The 18705-nt window shown below is 49.3% G+C and overlaps 1 protein-coding gene across 9 annotated transcripts; it reads left to right on the top strand.

Annotated features, from left to right (window-relative positions):
• Positions 1–45: 45 nt before the first annotated feature.
• Positions 46–18298, top strand: LOC6558005 (dynein heavy chain, cytoplasmic). Of its 9 annotated transcripts, none has more exons than XM_032743442.2 (15): positions 78–344; positions 1475–2049; positions 2108–2942; positions 3169–3772; positions 3835–3940; positions 4483–4521; positions 4672–4827; positions 4886–8944; positions 9027–9053; positions 9126–10281; positions 10344–12452; positions 13527–13725; positions 14164–14281; positions 14338–17945; positions 18008–18298. In XM_032743442.2, the coding sequence occupies exons 1-15, from the start codon at positions 101–103 to the stop codon at positions 18171–18173; spliced, it is 14001 nt and encodes a 4666-aa protein (XP_032599333.1). In that variant the 5' UTR covers positions 78–100; the 3' UTR covers positions 18174–18298. The 9 variants fall into 9 exon arrangements, with proteins under 9 accessions (XP_032599341.1, XP_032599333.1, XP_032599334.1 ...); XM_032743443.2 differs by lacking the exon at positions 13527–13725 and adding an exon at positions 12616–12811; XM_032743447.2 differs by lacking the exon at positions 4483–4521.
• The last annotated feature ends 407 nt before the right edge of the window (positions 18299–18705 follow it).

Genomic DNA, 18705 nt, shown 5'->3' with positions numbered 1-18705 from the left:
TAATTTTTCACAGGGCGTTTTTATTCACAAGTTTTGTGTGTGGTATTCATTTATAGACAATTTGAATTGTGCAATTAAGTACAGAAAATAGTGGAATACGATGGGTGATTCGCTGGACAACACCGACACGTCGGTGGATCCAGCCGTTAACCTGTCCATTGCCAACTATGATGCATTTGCAAATTATCTCCGGAAAGCTGTCACCATTCTACTGCCGGAGGAGGATGTTGTGCCCGAGTCCTTGAATAATGCTCTCGACGATCCCATTAATCAGGAGACTATTCGCAAGTTCCTCTCCGATCCGCAAGTGCAGGCGTTGTACGTGCAGCGGAATTGCATTAAAGGTAAATTAATTTTCAATTTGCATTTGCCAATCAGACAAAAGAGAATGAGTAAATGCCAACTGGACAAAATGGCGTCGGTGAAACGCTATAGAATGAAGAATTTCCTTGGAATATTTGGAAAATGCATTTTCTATTTCGTAAAAAAACATATTTAAGGCACCAAATATATTTTTCTTAAAGTGCACTTTGCGTTTTGGTTAAAAATCAATTGCCAACTATGTTTTTTATGTTTTCGGTGCTGGCTACTGCGCATGACGTCATGCGCAGCTGACTCACCATCAACTTTTTATGGCACAGCAAACAGGTTGTGAATATGAAATGCGTGACATGTGTGTGTGTTGGAATTATGTTTGCGGTATGTTTTTGCGTTGATTTTTTTTATTATTATAGAATTTATATAATTATAAGCATGAGAATGCCGAAAGTTTGACACGTGTGACGTCATTCTTAAGGAATAATATCGTTGCCATGTTACTCAATGCAACCCTCACGCTAACTGGCTGAGCAGCCAGCAACTGTAAAGTGTTGCCGGCTTGTTGAGTAATCAGTGTGACCAGTTGTTGCGCGCTCGTTGCCGGCAAATAAACAAACCAAAACAAAACGCCAGCTGTTTTCACTTTGTTTGCGGAAACGTGTGCGACCTTGAGCCCGCGTTGCTGCCTGTGTTGTGTGTACATTTCGTTGACTTTGCGACTGCGATGCGATGGCTCGCATCAGGGTCAGGCAATGTGAGAATGTGGCAGTCTGGGGGTATGTGGGAGCAACGCACGCTCAAGGTTCAGACCTTGAGTGGATGAAATTTGAAGGTTTCACCTTGGCCGCTGAAATTTCCAAGGTTGTCACCTTGATATAACGAATATCTGTGTGTGTGTCATTGCCATTGACCGAGGCGTCATTGAACATCATCAGGGCCAGATAATTATGTGTGTGTGTGGTGTGCATTGTGAGTGAAATGATGAGGGTGAACGTGGTAGTGCTTTATGATTGACAATTTCACTCATTCTCTCTCTCTCTCTCTCGCTCTGTCTCTCTCTCTCTCGCTCTGTCTCTCTCTCTCTCTCTCTCGCTCTGTCTCTCTCTCTCTCTGTCTCTCTCTCTCTCTCTCTCTCTCTCTCTATTTTATTTCACAGAGGATGACAGCGAACAGCCGGGGGAAGGTGAAGAGGAGAAGGAGCAGGTTTCCTATCAGATCAGTAACGATGTCCACTTCACTAACAGCCGCATGGCATCGCTGGCCTGCATCAAGCGTGGCGTTGTCGTCGAGGCCGATAAATCGATCCATTCGCAACTGCGCTTGATTAACTTCTCCGACGGCTCGCCATATGAGACACTGCATGCGTTCATCAGCAAATCCCTGGCACCGTATTTCAAGTCGTATGTCAAGGAGTCGGGTCGTGCGGATCGCGATGGCGATAAGATGGCACCGTCGGTGGAGAAGAAGTTGGCCGAACTGGAGATGGGTTTGTTGCATTTGCAGCAGAACATTGACATCCCGGAGATTACGCTGACGGCTCATCCGGTTGTCAATCAGGTCATACGCAAGTGTGCCGACGAGAACCACAAGGCCAAAGTGGTGGACTTTGGCGACAAGGTGGAGGATTCGTCGTTCCTCAATCAGCTGCAGAACGGCGTGAATCGCTGGATTACCGAAATCAAGAAGGTAACCAAGCTAAATCGAGATCCGGGCTCAGGCACTGCGCTACAAGTAAGCATATAATCCGTAAAAGAAGTCTTCAATTGAGTTAATCCCATTTATGTTCCAGGAAATCTCATTTTGGCTAAATCTGGAGCGTGCCTTATATCGCATTCAGGAGAAACGCGAGTCGCCCGAAGTGGCACTTACCCTAGACATACTCAAGCATGGCAAACGTTTCCATGCAACAGTTTCGTTTGATACAGACACGGGCTTGAAACAAGCTCTGGCCACTGTAGCCGATTATAATCCGCTAATGAAGGATTTCCCCATCAATGATTTACTGTCTGCCACAGAGCTGGAGAAGATTCGACCGGCTGTGCAGCAGATATTCTCGCATCTGCGCAAGGTGCGCAATACCAAGTATCCCATTCAGCGTTGCCTCAAGCTGATCGAGGCCATCTCTCGCGATTTGTCACAGCAATTGCTCAAGGTGCTGGGTACCCGTCGCCTCATGCACATTCCCTTTGATGAGTTCGAGCGCGTGATGAACCAGTGCTTCGAGATCTTCAGCTGCTGGGACGATGAGTACGATAAGCTGCAGGGTTTGCTGCGCGACATTGTCAAGAAGAAGCGCGATGAGCATCTGAAGATGGTCTGGCGTGTCTCGCCGGCTCACAAGAAGCTGCAGACGCGCATGGAGCATATGCGCAAGTTTAGGCGCCAGCATGAACAACTGCGCACCGTCATCCTGCGCGTGCTGCGACCCACCAAGCAAGCAGCTGGTGATGATGGCAGTGCCGTGGAGACCAAGCAGCCATACAGTCTGGATGCAGCCGATGCTAATGCCATCGAAGAGGTCAACTTGGCCTACGAGAATGTCAAGGAAGTCGATTGCCTGGACATTACCAAGGAGGGCTCCGAGGCCTGGGAGGCCGCTGTCAAGCGCTACGAGGAGAAGATCGGTGAGCATTGAGCACAAATTTAAAAATATTAAATATGTATACGGATTTGTACCTTATTTTCGATTTACCAAACCAGATTTGGAATCTGTACAACAGAATTTTTACTTTTTGATCTTATTGAGCTTATCTCCCTAACTAACTTGAGCCAAATTAATTTTTCTGTTCCCTCTGGAGACATTCAATATATTAAATTATATATTTATATTAAATAATGTATTTATACTAGATCGCGTGGAGACACGCATCACGGCGCATCTGCGTGACCAGTTGGGCACCGCGAAGAATGCCAACGAGATGTTCCGCATCTTCTCGCGCTTCAATGCGCTCTTTGTGCGTCCGCACATCCGGGGCGCTATTCGCGAGTATCAAACGCAGTTGATACAACGTGTCAAGGACGACATCGAGGCGTTGCACGAGAAGTTCAAGGTGCAGTATCCGCAGAGCAAGAGTTGCCGCCTGTCGTCGGTGCGCGATCTGCCGCCAGTGGCAGGCTCCATAATCTGGGCACGTCAGATTGACAACCAACTGACCATGTACCTGAAACGGGTCGAGGATGTGCTCGGCAAGGGCTGGGAGACGCACATCGAGGGCCAAAAATTGAAGGCAGATGGCGACAGCTTCCGGGCCAAACTCTCCATCTCCGATGTCTTTCACGAATGGGCACGTAAAGTGCAGGAGCGTAACTTTGGCAGCTCTGGTCGCATTTTCACCATCGAATCAACTCGTTCACGTGTTGGACGCGGCAATGTTTTGCGGCTGCGCGTCAACTTTCTGCCAGAGATTATAACGCTGGCCAAGGAGGTGCGCAACATCAAGAACCTGGGCTTCAGGTGAGTGAATTTCAATATTCTGTTCTCTTTTTTACTATATTAAAGTGTATTCCTTTTTGCAGAGTTCCACTTACCATTGTGAACAAGGCTCATCAGGCCAACCAAATTTATCCCTATGCTATATCGCTGATTGAGAGCGTTCGCACCTACGAACGCACTCTGGAGAAGGTAACCTAGCCATATTTAACGAATCAACTGCACAACCAACATAATCACAACAATCACCACACAACCAACCACAACCAACACCAATATTACAATAATGTCAATAATGCTGAAGCAATTGCTCTGCTTACTTTGCAACTATGTATATGTCTAATATATATCTAATGGATCAGCATAAATATGATTTATATCCATTATATATTTCTTGTAAAATTGTAGTCACAAAATGCTATTTGAAAATGGATTTAGATTTCTTACTCTTAAAACTCTTAAAAATTCTTAATTGCTATGTGCTACCAATTTTAGACATATACATATTATAATCTGTATTTTCTCTCTTTTGAGAAATTACTTGGCTTCTTTTTGTGCATTGTTTGTTCCCAGCGTGTGCAGCTTGAATTTTGTTAAAGACACTGCTCGAAAAAACACCTTACATTTCACACTCATTTCACACACACCTTACATAAGCATAAGCATAAGCATAGACACGAGTACGAGTACTTTTTTAAATCAACCGAACAACCAACAACCTTTTTTTCATGCAGCTTAATAATAGGAGTCTAGCACTAAATTCAGTATTCAAGGTAGTGTTGTCCCCCACAGAAAAGTTATTATTGCTACCCACTGTTTGTTTGTTTACTTATATCCTATCCTGCATGCATCTTAAAGATTCTACTAGAAGTCTTGAAATTTATGCAATATATATATATTAATACTTCTTGATTGTATATAAGATCGAGGATCGCGCAAGCATTGTGCCTTTGGTTGCTGGACTGCGCAAGGAGGTGCTGAATCTGGTCTCCGAGGGCGTTGGCCTAATTTGGGAATCGTACAAACTGGATCCCTATGTGTTGCGTCTTTCCGAGTGCGTCACTCAGTTCCAGGAGAAGGTAAGTGGATGATGATGATTGACTCCTTCAAAACATTATCTAAGTTCTCAATTCTCAGGTCGATGACTTGCTAGTGGTGGAGGAGCAACTGGATGTCGATGTGCGTTCGCTGGAAACATGTCCGTATAGTGCCGCTACCTTTGTGGAGATACTCTCCAAGATTCAGCATGCTGTCGATGATTTATCGCTGCGTCAGTATTCCAATCTGAGTGTTTGGGTCACCCGGCTCGATGAGGAGGTGGAGAAGAAGCTCGCCTCGCGTCTCCAGGCAGGCATTCAAGCTTGGACAGAGGCACTGACAGGCAACAAAAAGGAGGTGGACACCTCCATGGACACAGATGCACCAGTTCAGCCCACACATAAATTGGGCGGCGAACCGCAGGTCCAAAATGCAGTGCACGAGATACGCATCACCAATCAGCAGATGTATCTATATCCCTCCATTGAGGAGGCCCGCTTCCAGATCATGCAACAGTTCTTTGCCTGGCAGGCCATCGTCACCTCCCAGGTGCGACTACAGAGTACACGGTACCAGGTGGGCCTCGAGAAACCTGTCTCGCAAACGTATCGCAATCTGCTTACCAAATTGCCCGAGGGAAAGATTCTCGAAAATGCCTACGGTGCCATCGAGCACAAGATTAGCGAGGTGCGCAACTATGTCGATGAGTGGCTGCGCTACCAGAGCCTCTGGGATCTGCAGGCGGACACGCTCTATGGCCGTCTGGGTGAGGATGTGAATCTATGGATCAAGTGCCTCAACGATATCAAGCAATCGCGCACCACATTCGATACGTCGGACACTCGACGTGCATATGGCGCCATCATCATTGATTATGCCAAGGTGCAGGCCAAGGTGACGCTCAAATACGATTCGTGGCATAAGGAGGCGTTGGGTAAATTTGGCACTCTTCTCGGAACCGAGATGACCACGTTCCACACTAAGGTCTCCAAGTCGCGTACAGACCTCGAGATGCAGAGTATTGAGGCGGCGAGCACATCGGATGCAGTCAGCTTCATTACGTATGTGCAGACGCTGAAGAAGGACATGATTGCCTGGGACAAACAGGTGGAGGTGTTCCGCGAGGCACAGCGCATACTGGAGCGTCAGCGTTTCCAGTTTCCCAACAATTGGTTGCACGTGGACAACATCGAGGGCGAGTGGTCGGCCTTCAATGAGATCATCAAGCGCAAGGATACCGCAATCCAAACACAGGTGGCCAGTTTGCAGGCCAAGATTGTCGCAGAGGATAAAGCGGTGGAGACGCGCACCGTTGACTTCCTCAACGATTGGGAGAAAACGAAGCCCACCGGCGGCAAAATACGGCCCGATGATGCACTGCAACAGCTGCAAATCTTCGAGAGCAAATACTCGCGACTCAAGGAGGAGCGCGACAATGTGGCGAAGGCCAAAGAAGCGTTGGAGCTGCAAGAGTCGGCCGGAGTGACCAACAACAGTTCGGAGCGCATGAATGTCGCCCTTGAGGAGCTGCAGGACTTGCGTGGTGTTTGGAGTGAACTGTCTAAGGTGTGGACTCAGATCGATGAGACGCGCGAGAAGCCCTGGCTATCGGTGCAGCCACGCAAGCTGCGCCAGCAGCTGGAGGCGATGATGGCCCAGCTGAAGGAGTTGCCCGCCCGCCTGCGCATGTACGAATCCTATGAGTATGTGAAGAAACTCATCCAGAGCTATATTAAGGTGAACATGCTGATTGTGGAGCTCAAATCGGACGCACTCAAGGAGCGCCACTGGAAACAGTTAACCAAGCAATTGCGTGTCAATTGGGTCATCTCTGATCTGACACTGGGACAGGTGTGGGATGTAAATCTGCAGAAGAACGAGTCCATTGTGAAGGACATCATTCTGGTCGCGCAGGGTGAAATGGCACTGGAGGAGTTCTTAAAACAAGTGCGCGAATCCTGGCAGAATTACGAGTTGGATCTGATTAACTATCAGAACAAATGTCGAATTATACGCGGCTGGGATGATCTCTTCAACAAGGTCAAGGAGCACATTAACTCTGTGGCTGCCATGAAGCTATCGCCCTACTACAAGGTCTTCGAGGAGGAGGCCCTCACCTGGGAGGAGAAGTTGAATCGCATCAATGCCCTGTTCGATGTGTGGATCGATGTTCAACGTCGTTGGGTCTATTTGGAGGGCATCTTCTCGGGCAGTGCTGACATCAAGACACTGTTGCCCGTGGAGACTTCTCGTTTTCAGAGCATTAGCTCCGAGTTTCTGGGCCTGATGAAAAAGGTGACCAAGTCACCCAAAGTGATGGATGTATTGAACATACCCGCAGTGCAGCGTTCGCTGGAACGCTTGGCCGATCTGCTGGGCAAGATTCAGAAAGCCCTCGGCGAGTATTTGGAACGTGAGCGCACATCCTTTCCACGTTTCTACTTTGTGGGCGATGAGGATCTCCTGGAGATCATTGGCAACAGCAAGAATATTCCCCGTCTGCAGAAGCACTTCAAGAAGATGTTCGCTGGAGTGGCTGCCATTCTGTTGAACGAGGAGAACAATGTCATTTTGGGCATCTCGTCGCGTGAGGGCGAAGAGGTACACTTCATCAATCCCGTGTCGACGGTGGACCATCCCAAGATCAACGAATGGCTCTCGCTGGTGGAGAAACAAATGCGCTTCACGCTCGCCTCGCTGCTCGCACAAGCTGTGCAGGATATCAAACAGTTCCGCGATGGTCAAATCGATCCCCAAAAGTACATGGAATGGTGTGACAAATACCAGGCACAAATTGTCGTGCTTGCCGCTCAGATTCTGTGGTCCGAGGATGTGGAGGCTGCACTGCAGCAGGCATCAGAGAATAATGCAGGCAAGCCATTGCAACGTGTCCTCACAAATGTGGAGAGCACACTGAATGTGCTAGCGGATTCAGTGCTGCAGGAACAGCCGCCGTTGCGTCGTCGCAAACTGGAGCATCTGATCAATGAGTTTGTGCACAAACGGACGGTTACCAGACGTCTGCTCACCAATGGTGTCACCTCGCCCAAATCCTTCCAGTGGCTGTGCGAGATGCGCTTCTATTTCGATCCCCGTCAGACAGAGGTGCTCAAACAGCTCACAATTCACATGGCCAATGCACGTTTCTTCTACGGCTTTGAGTATTTGGGTGTACAGGATCGCCTCGTGCAAACACCACTTACGGATCGCTGTTATCTGACCATGACGCAAGCGCTGGAATCGCGTCTTGGCGGCTCACCCTTCGGTCCGGCTGGCACCGGTAAAACGGAGTCGGTGAAGGCGTTGGGTAATCAACTAGGTCGCTTTGTGCTCGTCTTCAATTGCGACGAGACATTCGATTTCCAGGCGATGGGTCGCATCTTTGTCGGTCTGTGCCAGGTGGGCGCATGGGGCTGTTTCGATGAGTTCAATCGTCTGGAGGAGCGCATGCTTTCCGCCTGCTCCCAACAGATTCAGACCATACAGGAGGCCCTCAAATACGAGATGGACAGCAACAAGGAGAGCATCACAGTGGAGCTGGTGGGCAAGCAGGTGCGCGTCTCGCCAGACATGGCCATTTTCATCACGATGAATCCAGGCTATGCTGGCCGCTCCAATCTACCCGATAATTTGAAGAAACTCTTCCGTTCGCTGGCGATGACAACACCCGATCGTCAGCTCATCGCCGAGGTGATGCTCTTCTCGCAGGGTTTCCGCTCTGCCGAGAAACTGGCCTGCAAAATTGTGCCGTTCTTCAAGCTCTGCGATGAGCAACTATCCAATCAGAGTCACTACGATTTCGGGCTGCGTGCTTTGAAATCTGTCCTTATCTCGGCTGGCAATGTGAAACGTGATCGCATAATGAAGATTAAGGAACAGATGCGTCAACGTGGCGACGAGAATATCGATGAGGCATCTGTCGCGGAGAATCTGCCCGAACAGGAGATACTCATACAGTCCGTCTGCGAGACAATGGTGCCCAAGTTGGTTGCCGAGGATATTCCACTGCTCTTCTCACTGCTCAGCGATGTCTTCCCCAATGTGGGCTACACCCGGGCCGAAATGAAGGGTCTCAAGGAGGAGATACGCAAGGTGTGCCAGGAGGATTATCTCGTCTGCGGCGAGGGTGACGAGCAGGGCGCTGCCTGGATGGAGAAGGTAAGTCATTCATCACTTTTTGATCTTTAAGCATTCCATAACATTGATTCGCCTCGCACACACGCCTACTAACCACCAACAGGGACTCGGCTCAACCTGGGTCGACAAAGTAACTAATTTCCATTTGTAGTCCATTCAATCTTTTTGCCCATTTATTAATCGATTTGTTGACTCCAAACAGGTGCTGCAACTGTATCAAATCTCCAATTTGAATCATGGACTCATGATGGTGGGTCCATCCGGTTCAGGCAAGTCGACAGCTTGGCGCACACTGCTCAAGGCACTGGAGCGCTTCGAGGGCGTTGAGGGTGTTGCTCATGTCATCGATCCCAAGGCCATTTCCAAGGAGGCGCTTTATGGTGTCCTTGATCCAAATACACGCGAGTGGACCGACGGTCTCTTTACGCACATTCTGCGCAAGATCATAGACAATGTGCGCGGCGAGATTAACAAACGGCAGTGGATCATCTTTGATGGCGACGTGGATCCCGAGTGGGTGGAGAATCTCAATTCGGTGCTGGACGACAACAAATTACTGACGCTGCCCAATGGTGAACGTCTTTCGCTGCCGCCCAATGTGCGTGTCATGTTCGAGGTGCAGGATTTGAAGTTTGCCACGCTTGCCACCGTTTCTCGCTGTGGCATGGTCTGGTTCTCAGAGGATGTGCTCTCCACGGAGATGATATTCGAAAATTATTTGTCACGTTTGCGCAGCATTCCGCTCGAGGATGGCGACGATGATTTCGTTGGAGTAATGATGAAACCCCCCAAGGACAAGGAGGAAGAAGTCTCGCCCTCGTTGCAAGTGCAACGCGATATTGCGCTGCTGTTGCAGCCCTTCTTCTCGGCGGATGGCATTGTGGTGCGCACTTTGGAGTATGCCATGGATCAGGAGCACATCATGGACTTTACACGTCTGCGTGCTCTCAGCTCGCTCTTCTCCATGCTCAATCAGTCCGCCCGCAATGTGCTCAATTTTAATGCCCAACATCCTGATTTCCCTTGCTCCGCTGATCAATTAGAGCACTATATACCCAAGGCATTAGTCTACTCGGTGCTGTGGTCATTTGCTGGCGATGCCAAGCTGAAAGTGCGCATCGATCTGGGTGATTTTGTGCGCAGTGTAACAACGGTGCCGTTGCCAGGTGCTGCTGGTGCGCCCATCATCGATTACGAGGTGAGCATGAACGGTGAATGGGTGCCGTGGAGTAACAAGGTGCCCGTCATCGAGGTGGAGACCCATAAAGTGGCATCCCCGGATATTGTGGTGCCCACGCTAGACACTGTGCGTCACGAATCGCTGCTCTACACCTGGCTGGCCGAGCACAAGCCATTGGGTAAGGTTTACTATAGACTCTACTCTAGCTGCCTACTCATTCGAATCTCTCTTCCCCGCCAGTGCTCTGCGGTCCACCTGGTTCTGGCAAGACGATGACACTGTTCTCTGCGCTGCGTGCGCTGCCCGACATGGAGGTGGTTGGTCTCAATTTCTCATCGGCCACAACGCCGGAGTTGCTGCTCAAGACTTTCGATCACTACTGCGAGTACCGCAAGACACCCAATGGCGTGGTACTCTCACCCGTCCAGATTGGGAAATGGCTGGTGCTCTTCTGCGATGAGATCAATTTGCCCGACATGGATTCGTATGGCACCCAACGTGTCATATCCTTCCTGCGCCAGCTGGTCGAACATAAGGGCTTCTATCGAGCAAGCGATCAGGCTTGGGTTTCGCTGGAACGCATACAATTTGTGGGAGCTTGTAATCCACCCACAGATCCGGGTCGCAAGCCCCTCTCGCATCGTTTCCTGCGCCATGTGCCCATCATCTATGTGGACTACCCCGGCGAGACGTCGCTCAAGCAGATCTACGGCACCTTCTCGCGTGCCATGCTGCGGCTAATGCCTGCATTGCGTGGCTACGCCGAACCTCTGACCAATGCCATGGTCGAGTTCTATTTGGCATCGCAGGATCGCTTCACGCAGGACATGCAACCGCATTATGTCTACTCACCGCGTGAGATGACTCGCTGGGTGCGTGGCATTTGTGAAGCCATCCGTCCCTTAGACTCACTACCCGTTGAGGGTCTGGTGCGTCTGTGGGCGCATGAGGCACTGCGTCTGTTCCAGGATCGTCTCGTTGATGACAGCGAACGTCGCTGGACCAATGAGAATATCGATTTGGTCGGCCACAAGCACTTCCCGGGCATCAATCAGGAAGAGGCACTGCAACGACCCATCCTCTACAGCAATTGGCTGTCCAAGGATTATACGCCCGTGAATCGCGAGGAGTTGCGCGATTATGTCCGCGCTCGCCTCAAGGTATTCTACGAGGAGGAACTGGACGTACCGCTGGTGCTCTTCGATGAGGTCCTCGATCATGTCCTCCGCATCGATCGTATTTTCCGCCAGCCACAGGGTCATCTGTTGCTCATCGGCGTTTCTGGAGCTGGCAAGACGACGCTGTCGCGCTTCGTTGCTTGGATGAATGGTTTATCCATCTTCCAGATCAAGGTGCACAATAAGTATACTAGCGAGGACTTTGACGAGGATTTGCGTTGTGTGTTGCGTCGCTCCGGCTGCAAGGACGAGAAAATCGCCTTCATATTAGATGAGTCGAATGTGCTGGACTCAGGTTTCTTGGAGCGCATGAATACGCTGCTGGCCAACGGTGAGGTGCCCGGTCTCTTCGAGGGCGATGAGTACACCACGCTGATGACCCAGTGCAAGGAGGGTGCTCAGCGCGAGGGACTCATGCTCGACTCCAGTGATGAGCTGTACAAGTGGTTCACGCAGCAGGTGATGCGTAATCTTCATGTTGTATTCACCATGAATCCCTCAACCGATGGCCTCAAGGATCGTGCCGCAACATCGCCAGCTCTGTTCAATCGTTGTGTATTGAATTGGTTTGGTGACTGGTCGGACTCAGCCCTCTTCCAAGTCGGCAAAGAGTTCACCACTCGTGTCGATTTGGAGAAGCCCAATTGGACGCCGCCGGATTTCTTCCCATCCGTTTGCCCACTGGTGCCAGCGAATCCCACGCATCGCGATGCGGTCATCAACAGTTGTGTCTATGTTCATCAGACACTTCACCAGGCCAATGCTCGCCTGGCCAAACGTGGTGGACGCACCATGGCTGTCACTCCCCGGCACTATCTGGACTTTATCCATCACTTTGTCAAGCTGTACAATGAGAAGCGTAGCGATCTGGAGGAGCAACAGCTCCATCTGAATGTGGGTCTCAATAAAATCGCGGAGACTGTGGAGCAAGTGGAGGAGATGCAAAAATCGCTGGCGGTCAAAAAGCAGGAGTTGCAGGCCAAGAATGAGGCGGCTAACGCCAAGTTGAAGCAAATGTTCCAGGATCAGCAAGAGGCAGAGAAGAAGAAGATACAATCGCAGGAGATACAGATACGACTGGCCGATCAGACGGTCAAGATTGACGAGAAGCGCAAGTATGTCATGGCAGATCTGGCACAGGTGGAACCAGCCGTTATCGATGCCCAGCAAGGTGAGTCCAACGGATGCCAATCCTTCTCTAAAAGGGGGCCAGGATGGGTTCGTTATTACAATTAGTTTATGTCTTGCTAAGTTTAGTTCTAAATTAACTTGAATACATACATATATTTAAATCGATACACACACACACACCAACACAATTTGCACCATGTTAGCCGTTAGCTCGATTAAAAAGAAACACCTGGCCGAGGTCCGCTCCATGGCAAATCCGCCGGCTGTGGTGAAGTTGGCACTGGAATCTGTTTGCGAGCTGCTCAATGAGAGTGCCACAGATTGGAAGGCCATACGCGGCATACTCGTTAAAGACAGTTTCATCTCATCGATTGTTAACTTGGAGACTGACAAGATCACGTACGCAACTCTCTATTTCTTAATTACACACACACATACACATATCACACACTCAACCACATACAACACTCCCCTCAGCACACTCACGTTCTCATTCGAACTGACCAAAAGTGGGTCAGTTTGTCTCTCTCTCTCATCTCTCCCTCAGAGGTTGTTGTGCCGTAATGTGACACTAATCGCATCATACGCATAACTAAACAACTATATATAATATATATATATATATATAAATAAATACACACACATACACACACACTCTGCATACGCAATGCACTGGCAAATATCTTAACTTATGATATATAAATATAAATATATATGAATAACCTTAAACTTATTGTTAATTATCGTGTGTAAACTAAAGTCAGACTAAAGTTGTTGTTAAGAGTTGTGGTTAAATCTCTAACTAGGTGTTTAGTATATATTCAAATCAGAGAGATAGAGTCTTACAACAATATTGAGACTCTTAAACATTACACTCAGTAAAATTTTTTTTTGCTGATTGAATGAAAAACAGAGAGAGGCAGAGTCTAACATCAATATTGAGACTGTGACTCGTAACTCTTAAACATTAATAGTGTTGTAACAATTGTAAGGCTAATTTATACGAGTTTAACATATAGTTAATGATGCTGTTGAGAGCTGTCTGTATATCGTTTATAATAATTCTGATCCTTCATGTTAACACAATCGAATCGAATCGAATCAAATCACACAGCTGTGAAGTCCATACGCAAACAGCAACTCGTTGAGGTGCGAACGATGGCGAATCCACCGTCTGTGGTTAAATTGGCACTCGAGTCGATCTGCCTGCTGCTGGGCGAGAATGCGACAGATTGGAAATCAATACGCGCTGTGATAATGCGTGAAAATTTCATAAATTCAATTGTATCTAACTTCGGTACCGAGAACATAACGTAAGCATGAAAATCAAATTATTATACATTTTCTTTTAATTCCACACACACTTTGTTCTCGAATGGAATTTATATATTTTTTATTGTTTTTTGGAGAGTAGAAATTGGTATTCTCTTCTTCGTTTGCCTGAGTTTATTTCTTGTAGATTTGTTGTGAATAATAAAAAAAAAAAGCGGGCTGTTTTTTTTTTGTTATTTGTTTGTATTGTGTATGTAAATATTGTTTATTATTATTTCTTAACTTGTTGTTGTTGTTGGTTAATTGGCTTTTAACTTGTTATCCACTCAATCAATATTTTTATGGTTTTGGTCAAATTTGCCGCTTTGATTCATACTAACCAAATGCTTTGCTTGCTCTCAATTCATTCAAATAACTCAACCCTTAAACAGTTATTAAGATATTTTATTAATATATAATTTACGCAACGATTAATGCAGCGATGAGGTTCGGGAGAAAATGAAGTCCAAGTATCTGAGTAATCCGGACTATAACTTTGAGAAGGTCAATCGCGCCAGTATGGCCTGTGGTCCCATGGTCAAGTGGGCCATTGCACAGGTAAGTTCAATAAATGATCAGTGATGAAACAATTGCAAACTCCATTTAATCTATAGATTGAGTATGCTGACATGTTGAAGCGTGTGGAGCCGTTGCGTGAGGAACTGCGCTCTCTGGAGGAACAGGCCGATGTCAACCTGCACAGCGCCAAGGAGACCAAGGATCTGGTGGAGCAACTCGAGCGCAGCATTGCTGCCTACAAGGAGGAATATGCACAGCTCATTTCCCAGGCGCAGGCCATTAAAACCGATCTGGAGAATGTGCAAGCCAAGGTGGATCGTTCGATTGCGCTGCTCAAGAGCTTGAACATTGAACGCGAACGTTGGGAGTCCACCAGTGAAACATTCAAATCCCAAATGTCCACCATTGTGGGTGATGTTCTACTCTCGGCAGCATTCATCGCCTATGGCGGCTACTTTGACCAGCATTATCGATTGAATCTGTTCACCACGTGGTCACAGCATCTGCAGTCGGCGAGCATTCAATATCGTGCGGACATTGCACGCACCGAGTATCTGTCCAATCCGGACGAGCGTCTGCGCTGGCAGGCGAATGCCTTGCCCACGGATGATCTTTGCACGGAGAATGCCATCATGCTGAAGCGATTTAATCGTTATCCGTTGATTATTGATCCCTCCGGGCAGGCGACCACTTTCCTGCTCAATGAGTATGCGGGCAAGAAGATAACGAAGACCTCCTTCCTGGACGATTCGTTCCGCAAGAATCTCGAGTCGGCGTTGCGTTTCGGTAATCCGCTGCTCGTCCAGGATGTGGAGAACTATGATCCCATATTGAACCCGGTGTTGAATCGCGAATTGCGTCGCACTGGCGGACGTGTCTTGATTACGTTGGGTGACCAGGACATTGATCTGTCGCCTTCATTTGTCATCTTCTTGTCGACACGAGATCCGACTGTTGAGTTCCCGCCGGACATCTGCTCGAGGGTAACCTTTGTCAACTTTACCGTGACGCGCAGTTCGCTGCAATCGCAGTGCCTGAACCAAGTGCTGAAGGCCGAGCGACCCGACATCGATGAGAAGCGTTCCGATCTGCTCAAATTGCAGGGCGAGTTCCGTTTGCGTCTGCGCCAGCTGGAGAAGAGTCTGCTGCAGGCACTCAACGATGCCAAGGGCAAGATCCTGGACGATGACTCGGTGATCACCACACTGGAAACGCTCAAGAAGGAGGCGTACGACATCAACCAGAAGGTGGATGAAACAGACAAGGTCATCGCTGAGATTGAGACTGTGTCCCAACAATATCTGCCCTTGTCTGTGGCATGCAGCAGCATGTACTTCACCATGGATAGCCTGAATCAGGTGCACTTCCTCTATCAGTACTCGCTGAAGATGTTCCTCGACATCTTCTCCACGGTGCTGTACAATAATCCACGGCTCGATGGACGCAGCGATCACTCGGAGCGACTGGGCATCATCACGAAGGATCTGTTCCAGGTGTGCTACGAGCGTGTGGCACGTGGCATGTTGCACAACGATCGCTTAACCTTTGCTCTGCTCATGTGCAAGATCCATTTGAAGGGCTCTGGCGAATCCAATCTGGACACCGAATTCAATTTCTTCCTGCGCAGTCGCGAAGGTCTCCTCGCGAATCCCACGCACGTCGACGGACTCAGCGGCGAGCAAGTGGAGGGCGTCAATAGATTGGCCACTCGTCTGCCTATCTTCCGCAAGCTGGTTGAGAAAGTGCGCTCCATGCCCGAGCTGGGCGCCTGGCTACAGCAGAGCTCTCCCGAACAGTGTGTGCCCCAACTGTGGGATGAATCCAAGGCGTTGTCCGCCATTTGCAGCTCTGTGCACCAGTTGCTGTTGATTCAGGCCTTCCGACCGGATCGCGTCATTGCCGCTGCCCACAATGTGGTCAACAGTGTGCTTGGCGTCGATTTTATGCCCAATGCCGAGCAGGAGTTGGACTTTACAGCCGTCGTCGACAAGCAACTCAATTGCAATACGCCCGCACTGCTGTGCTCCGTGCCCGGTTTTGATGCCTCTGGTCGCGTAGATGACTTGGCCGCCGAGCAGAATAAGCAAATCTCCAGCATTGCCATTGGTTCCGCTGAGGGCTTCAATCAGGCGGAGCGTGCCATTAATATGGCCTGCAAGAATGGTCGATGGGTGCTGCTGAAGAACGTACACTTGGCACCGCAGTGGCTCGTCCAGCTGGAGAAGAAGATGCATTCACTGCAACCGCATTCGGGCTTCCGTCTCTTCCTCACCATGGAGATTAATCCGAAGGTGCCTGTGAATCTCCTGCGTGCTGGTCGCATCTTTGTCTTTGAGCCACCTCCAGGCATACGTGCGAATCTGTTGCGCACCTTCTCCACGGTGCCAGCGGCACGCATGATGAAGGCGCCCAGCGAGCGAGCACGTCTCTATTTCCTGCTCGCCTGGTTCCATGCCATTGTCCAGGAGCGTCTCCGTTACGTGCCTCTGGGCTGGGCCAAGAAGTACGAGTTCAATGAGTCCGATTTGCGTGTCGCTTGCGATACCCTGGACACATGGATCGATACGACGGCCATGGGACGCACCAATTTGCCGCCGGAGAAAGTGCCGTGGGATGCACTGGTCACGCTGCTGTCCCAGTCCATCTATGGCGGCAAGATCGACAACGATTTCGATCAGCGTCTGTTGACCTCGTTCCTCAAGAAGCTCTTCACCGCTCGCAGCTTCGAGGCGGACTTTGCTCTCGTCGCGAATGTGGATGGTGCCTCGGGCGGATTGCGTCACATTACCATGCCGGATGGCACACGACGCGATCACTTCCTCAAGTGGATCGAGAATCTGACAGATCGCCAGACGCCCTCATGGCTGGGTCTGCCCAACAATGCGGAGAAGGTGCTGCTCACAACGCGTGGCACGAATCTGGTGAGCAAGCTTCTCAAGATGCAGCAGTTGGAGGATGACGATGAGCTCGCCTACAGCGTCGAGGAGCAGTCCGAACAGTCCGCCCTGGCGCTGGGCGCACGCAGCGAGGATGGTCGTCCGTCGTGGATGAAAACGTTGCACAATTCGGCCACCGCCTGGCTGGAGTTGTTGCCCAAGAATCTGCAGGTACTCAAGCGCACCGTGGAGAACATTAAGGATCCACTATATCGCTACTTCGAACGTGAAGTGACCAGCGGTGCTCGTCTGCTCCAGACGGTCATCTCTGATCTACAGGATGTAGTATTGATTTGCCAGGGCGAGAAGAAGCAGACGAATCATCATCGTTCCATGCTCTCCGAGCTGGTGCGCGGCATCATACCCAAGGGCTGGAAACGTTACACTGTCCCCGCCGGTTGCACCGTCATCCAGTGGATCACGGATTTCAGTCAGCGCGTGCAGCAGCTGCAAAAGGTCTCCCAACTGGTCTCACAGGCCGGTGCCAAGGAACTGCAGGGTTTCCCCGTCTGGCTGGGTGGTCTGCTCAACCCCGAGGCTTACATCACAGCCACCCGGCAGTGTGTGGCCCAGGCAAACAGTTGGTCACTGGAGGAGCTCGCCCTGGAGGTGACCATTACCGACGCTGGTCTCAAAACAGATCAGAAGGACAGCAGCTTCGGGGTCAGTGGCCTCAAGCTGCAGGGCGCCCAGTGCAAGAACAACGAATTGCTCCTGGCCTCCACGATAATGATGGATCTGCCCGTCACCATCCTCAAGTGGAGCAAGTGAGTAGCCATATAGAATTTGTCCTCTTTAAATTTCGACTAATTTGTCCATTTCTCTATAGGATCTCCTCGGAGCCACGTGTCTGCAAATTGACGCTGCCCGTTTACTTGAACTCCACGCGCACCGAGCTGCTCTTCACTGTGGATTTGGCCGTCGCTGCTGGCCAGGATTCGCATAGCTTCTATGAACGAGGCGTCGCCGTTTTGACGTCCACTGCTTTGAACTAAGTGCTTGAATTATATTAATCAATCTCCCTTTGAAATACCCCCAAACCCAATCCAATTCCAATTCCATAAATTTCTAATTTCTATTTAAAATATATCTACACATTTAACCACCCCAAATATCAGTATGATTCAATACAATTCCACAAGATTTGCCAAGTGCTGTGGTAGTTTTGTCTGTAGATAGCGCCACATCGCAAGTGCTGATAGATGGCGCAATGTGTTGTAGTTTTACATGTAGATGCCGCCACATTACAAATGATGATAGCAACATTTTGTTGTTTTATCTGTAGATGCCGCCACATCACGAGCGCTGATAGATGGTGCAACCTTTTGTAGTTTTATCTGTAGATGACGCTACACTATAAGTGAAGATAGATGGCGCAACCATTTGTAGTTTTATCTGTAGATGGAGGCACATCTAATTTGCGGCGAATTGTGAAAGCGCTTTCTTTTGAGTTACTTACCATGCAGCAAGGACAATACTGGGAGCAGTTTATATGGGTGACACTAAATAAAGGGATCTAACAAAGTG

The sequence above is a fragment of the Drosophila grimshawi genome, unplaced genomic scaffold, assembly GCF_018153295.1.
Source record: "Drosophila grimshawi isolate 15287-2541.00 unplaced genomic scaffold, ASM1815329v1 contig_44, whole genome shotgun sequence".
NCBI classification, from domain to species: domain Eukaryota; kingdom Metazoa; phylum Arthropoda; class Insecta; order Diptera; family Drosophilidae; genus Drosophila; species Drosophila grimshawi.
This window is presented reverse-complemented; position numbering and strand designations above follow the sequence as displayed.

What these genes read in the sequence shown, in the direction of transcription:
- LOC6558005 (XM_032743442.2), top strand. Translation starts at nt 101, where the DNA reads ATGGGTGATTCGCTGGACAACACCGACACGTCGGTGGATCCAGCCGTT. An exon ending in GGCCGAGCACAAGCCATTGG is followed by an intron (nt 10,282 to 10,343) that starts GTAAGGTTTACT and finishes CTTCCCCGCCAG; the next exon opens with TGCTCTGCGGTCCACCTGGT. An exon ending in TTCGGTACCGAGAACATAAC is followed by an intron (nt 13,726 to 14,163) that starts GTAAGCATGAAA and finishes CGATTAATGCAG; the next exon opens with CGATGAGGTTCGGGAGAAAA.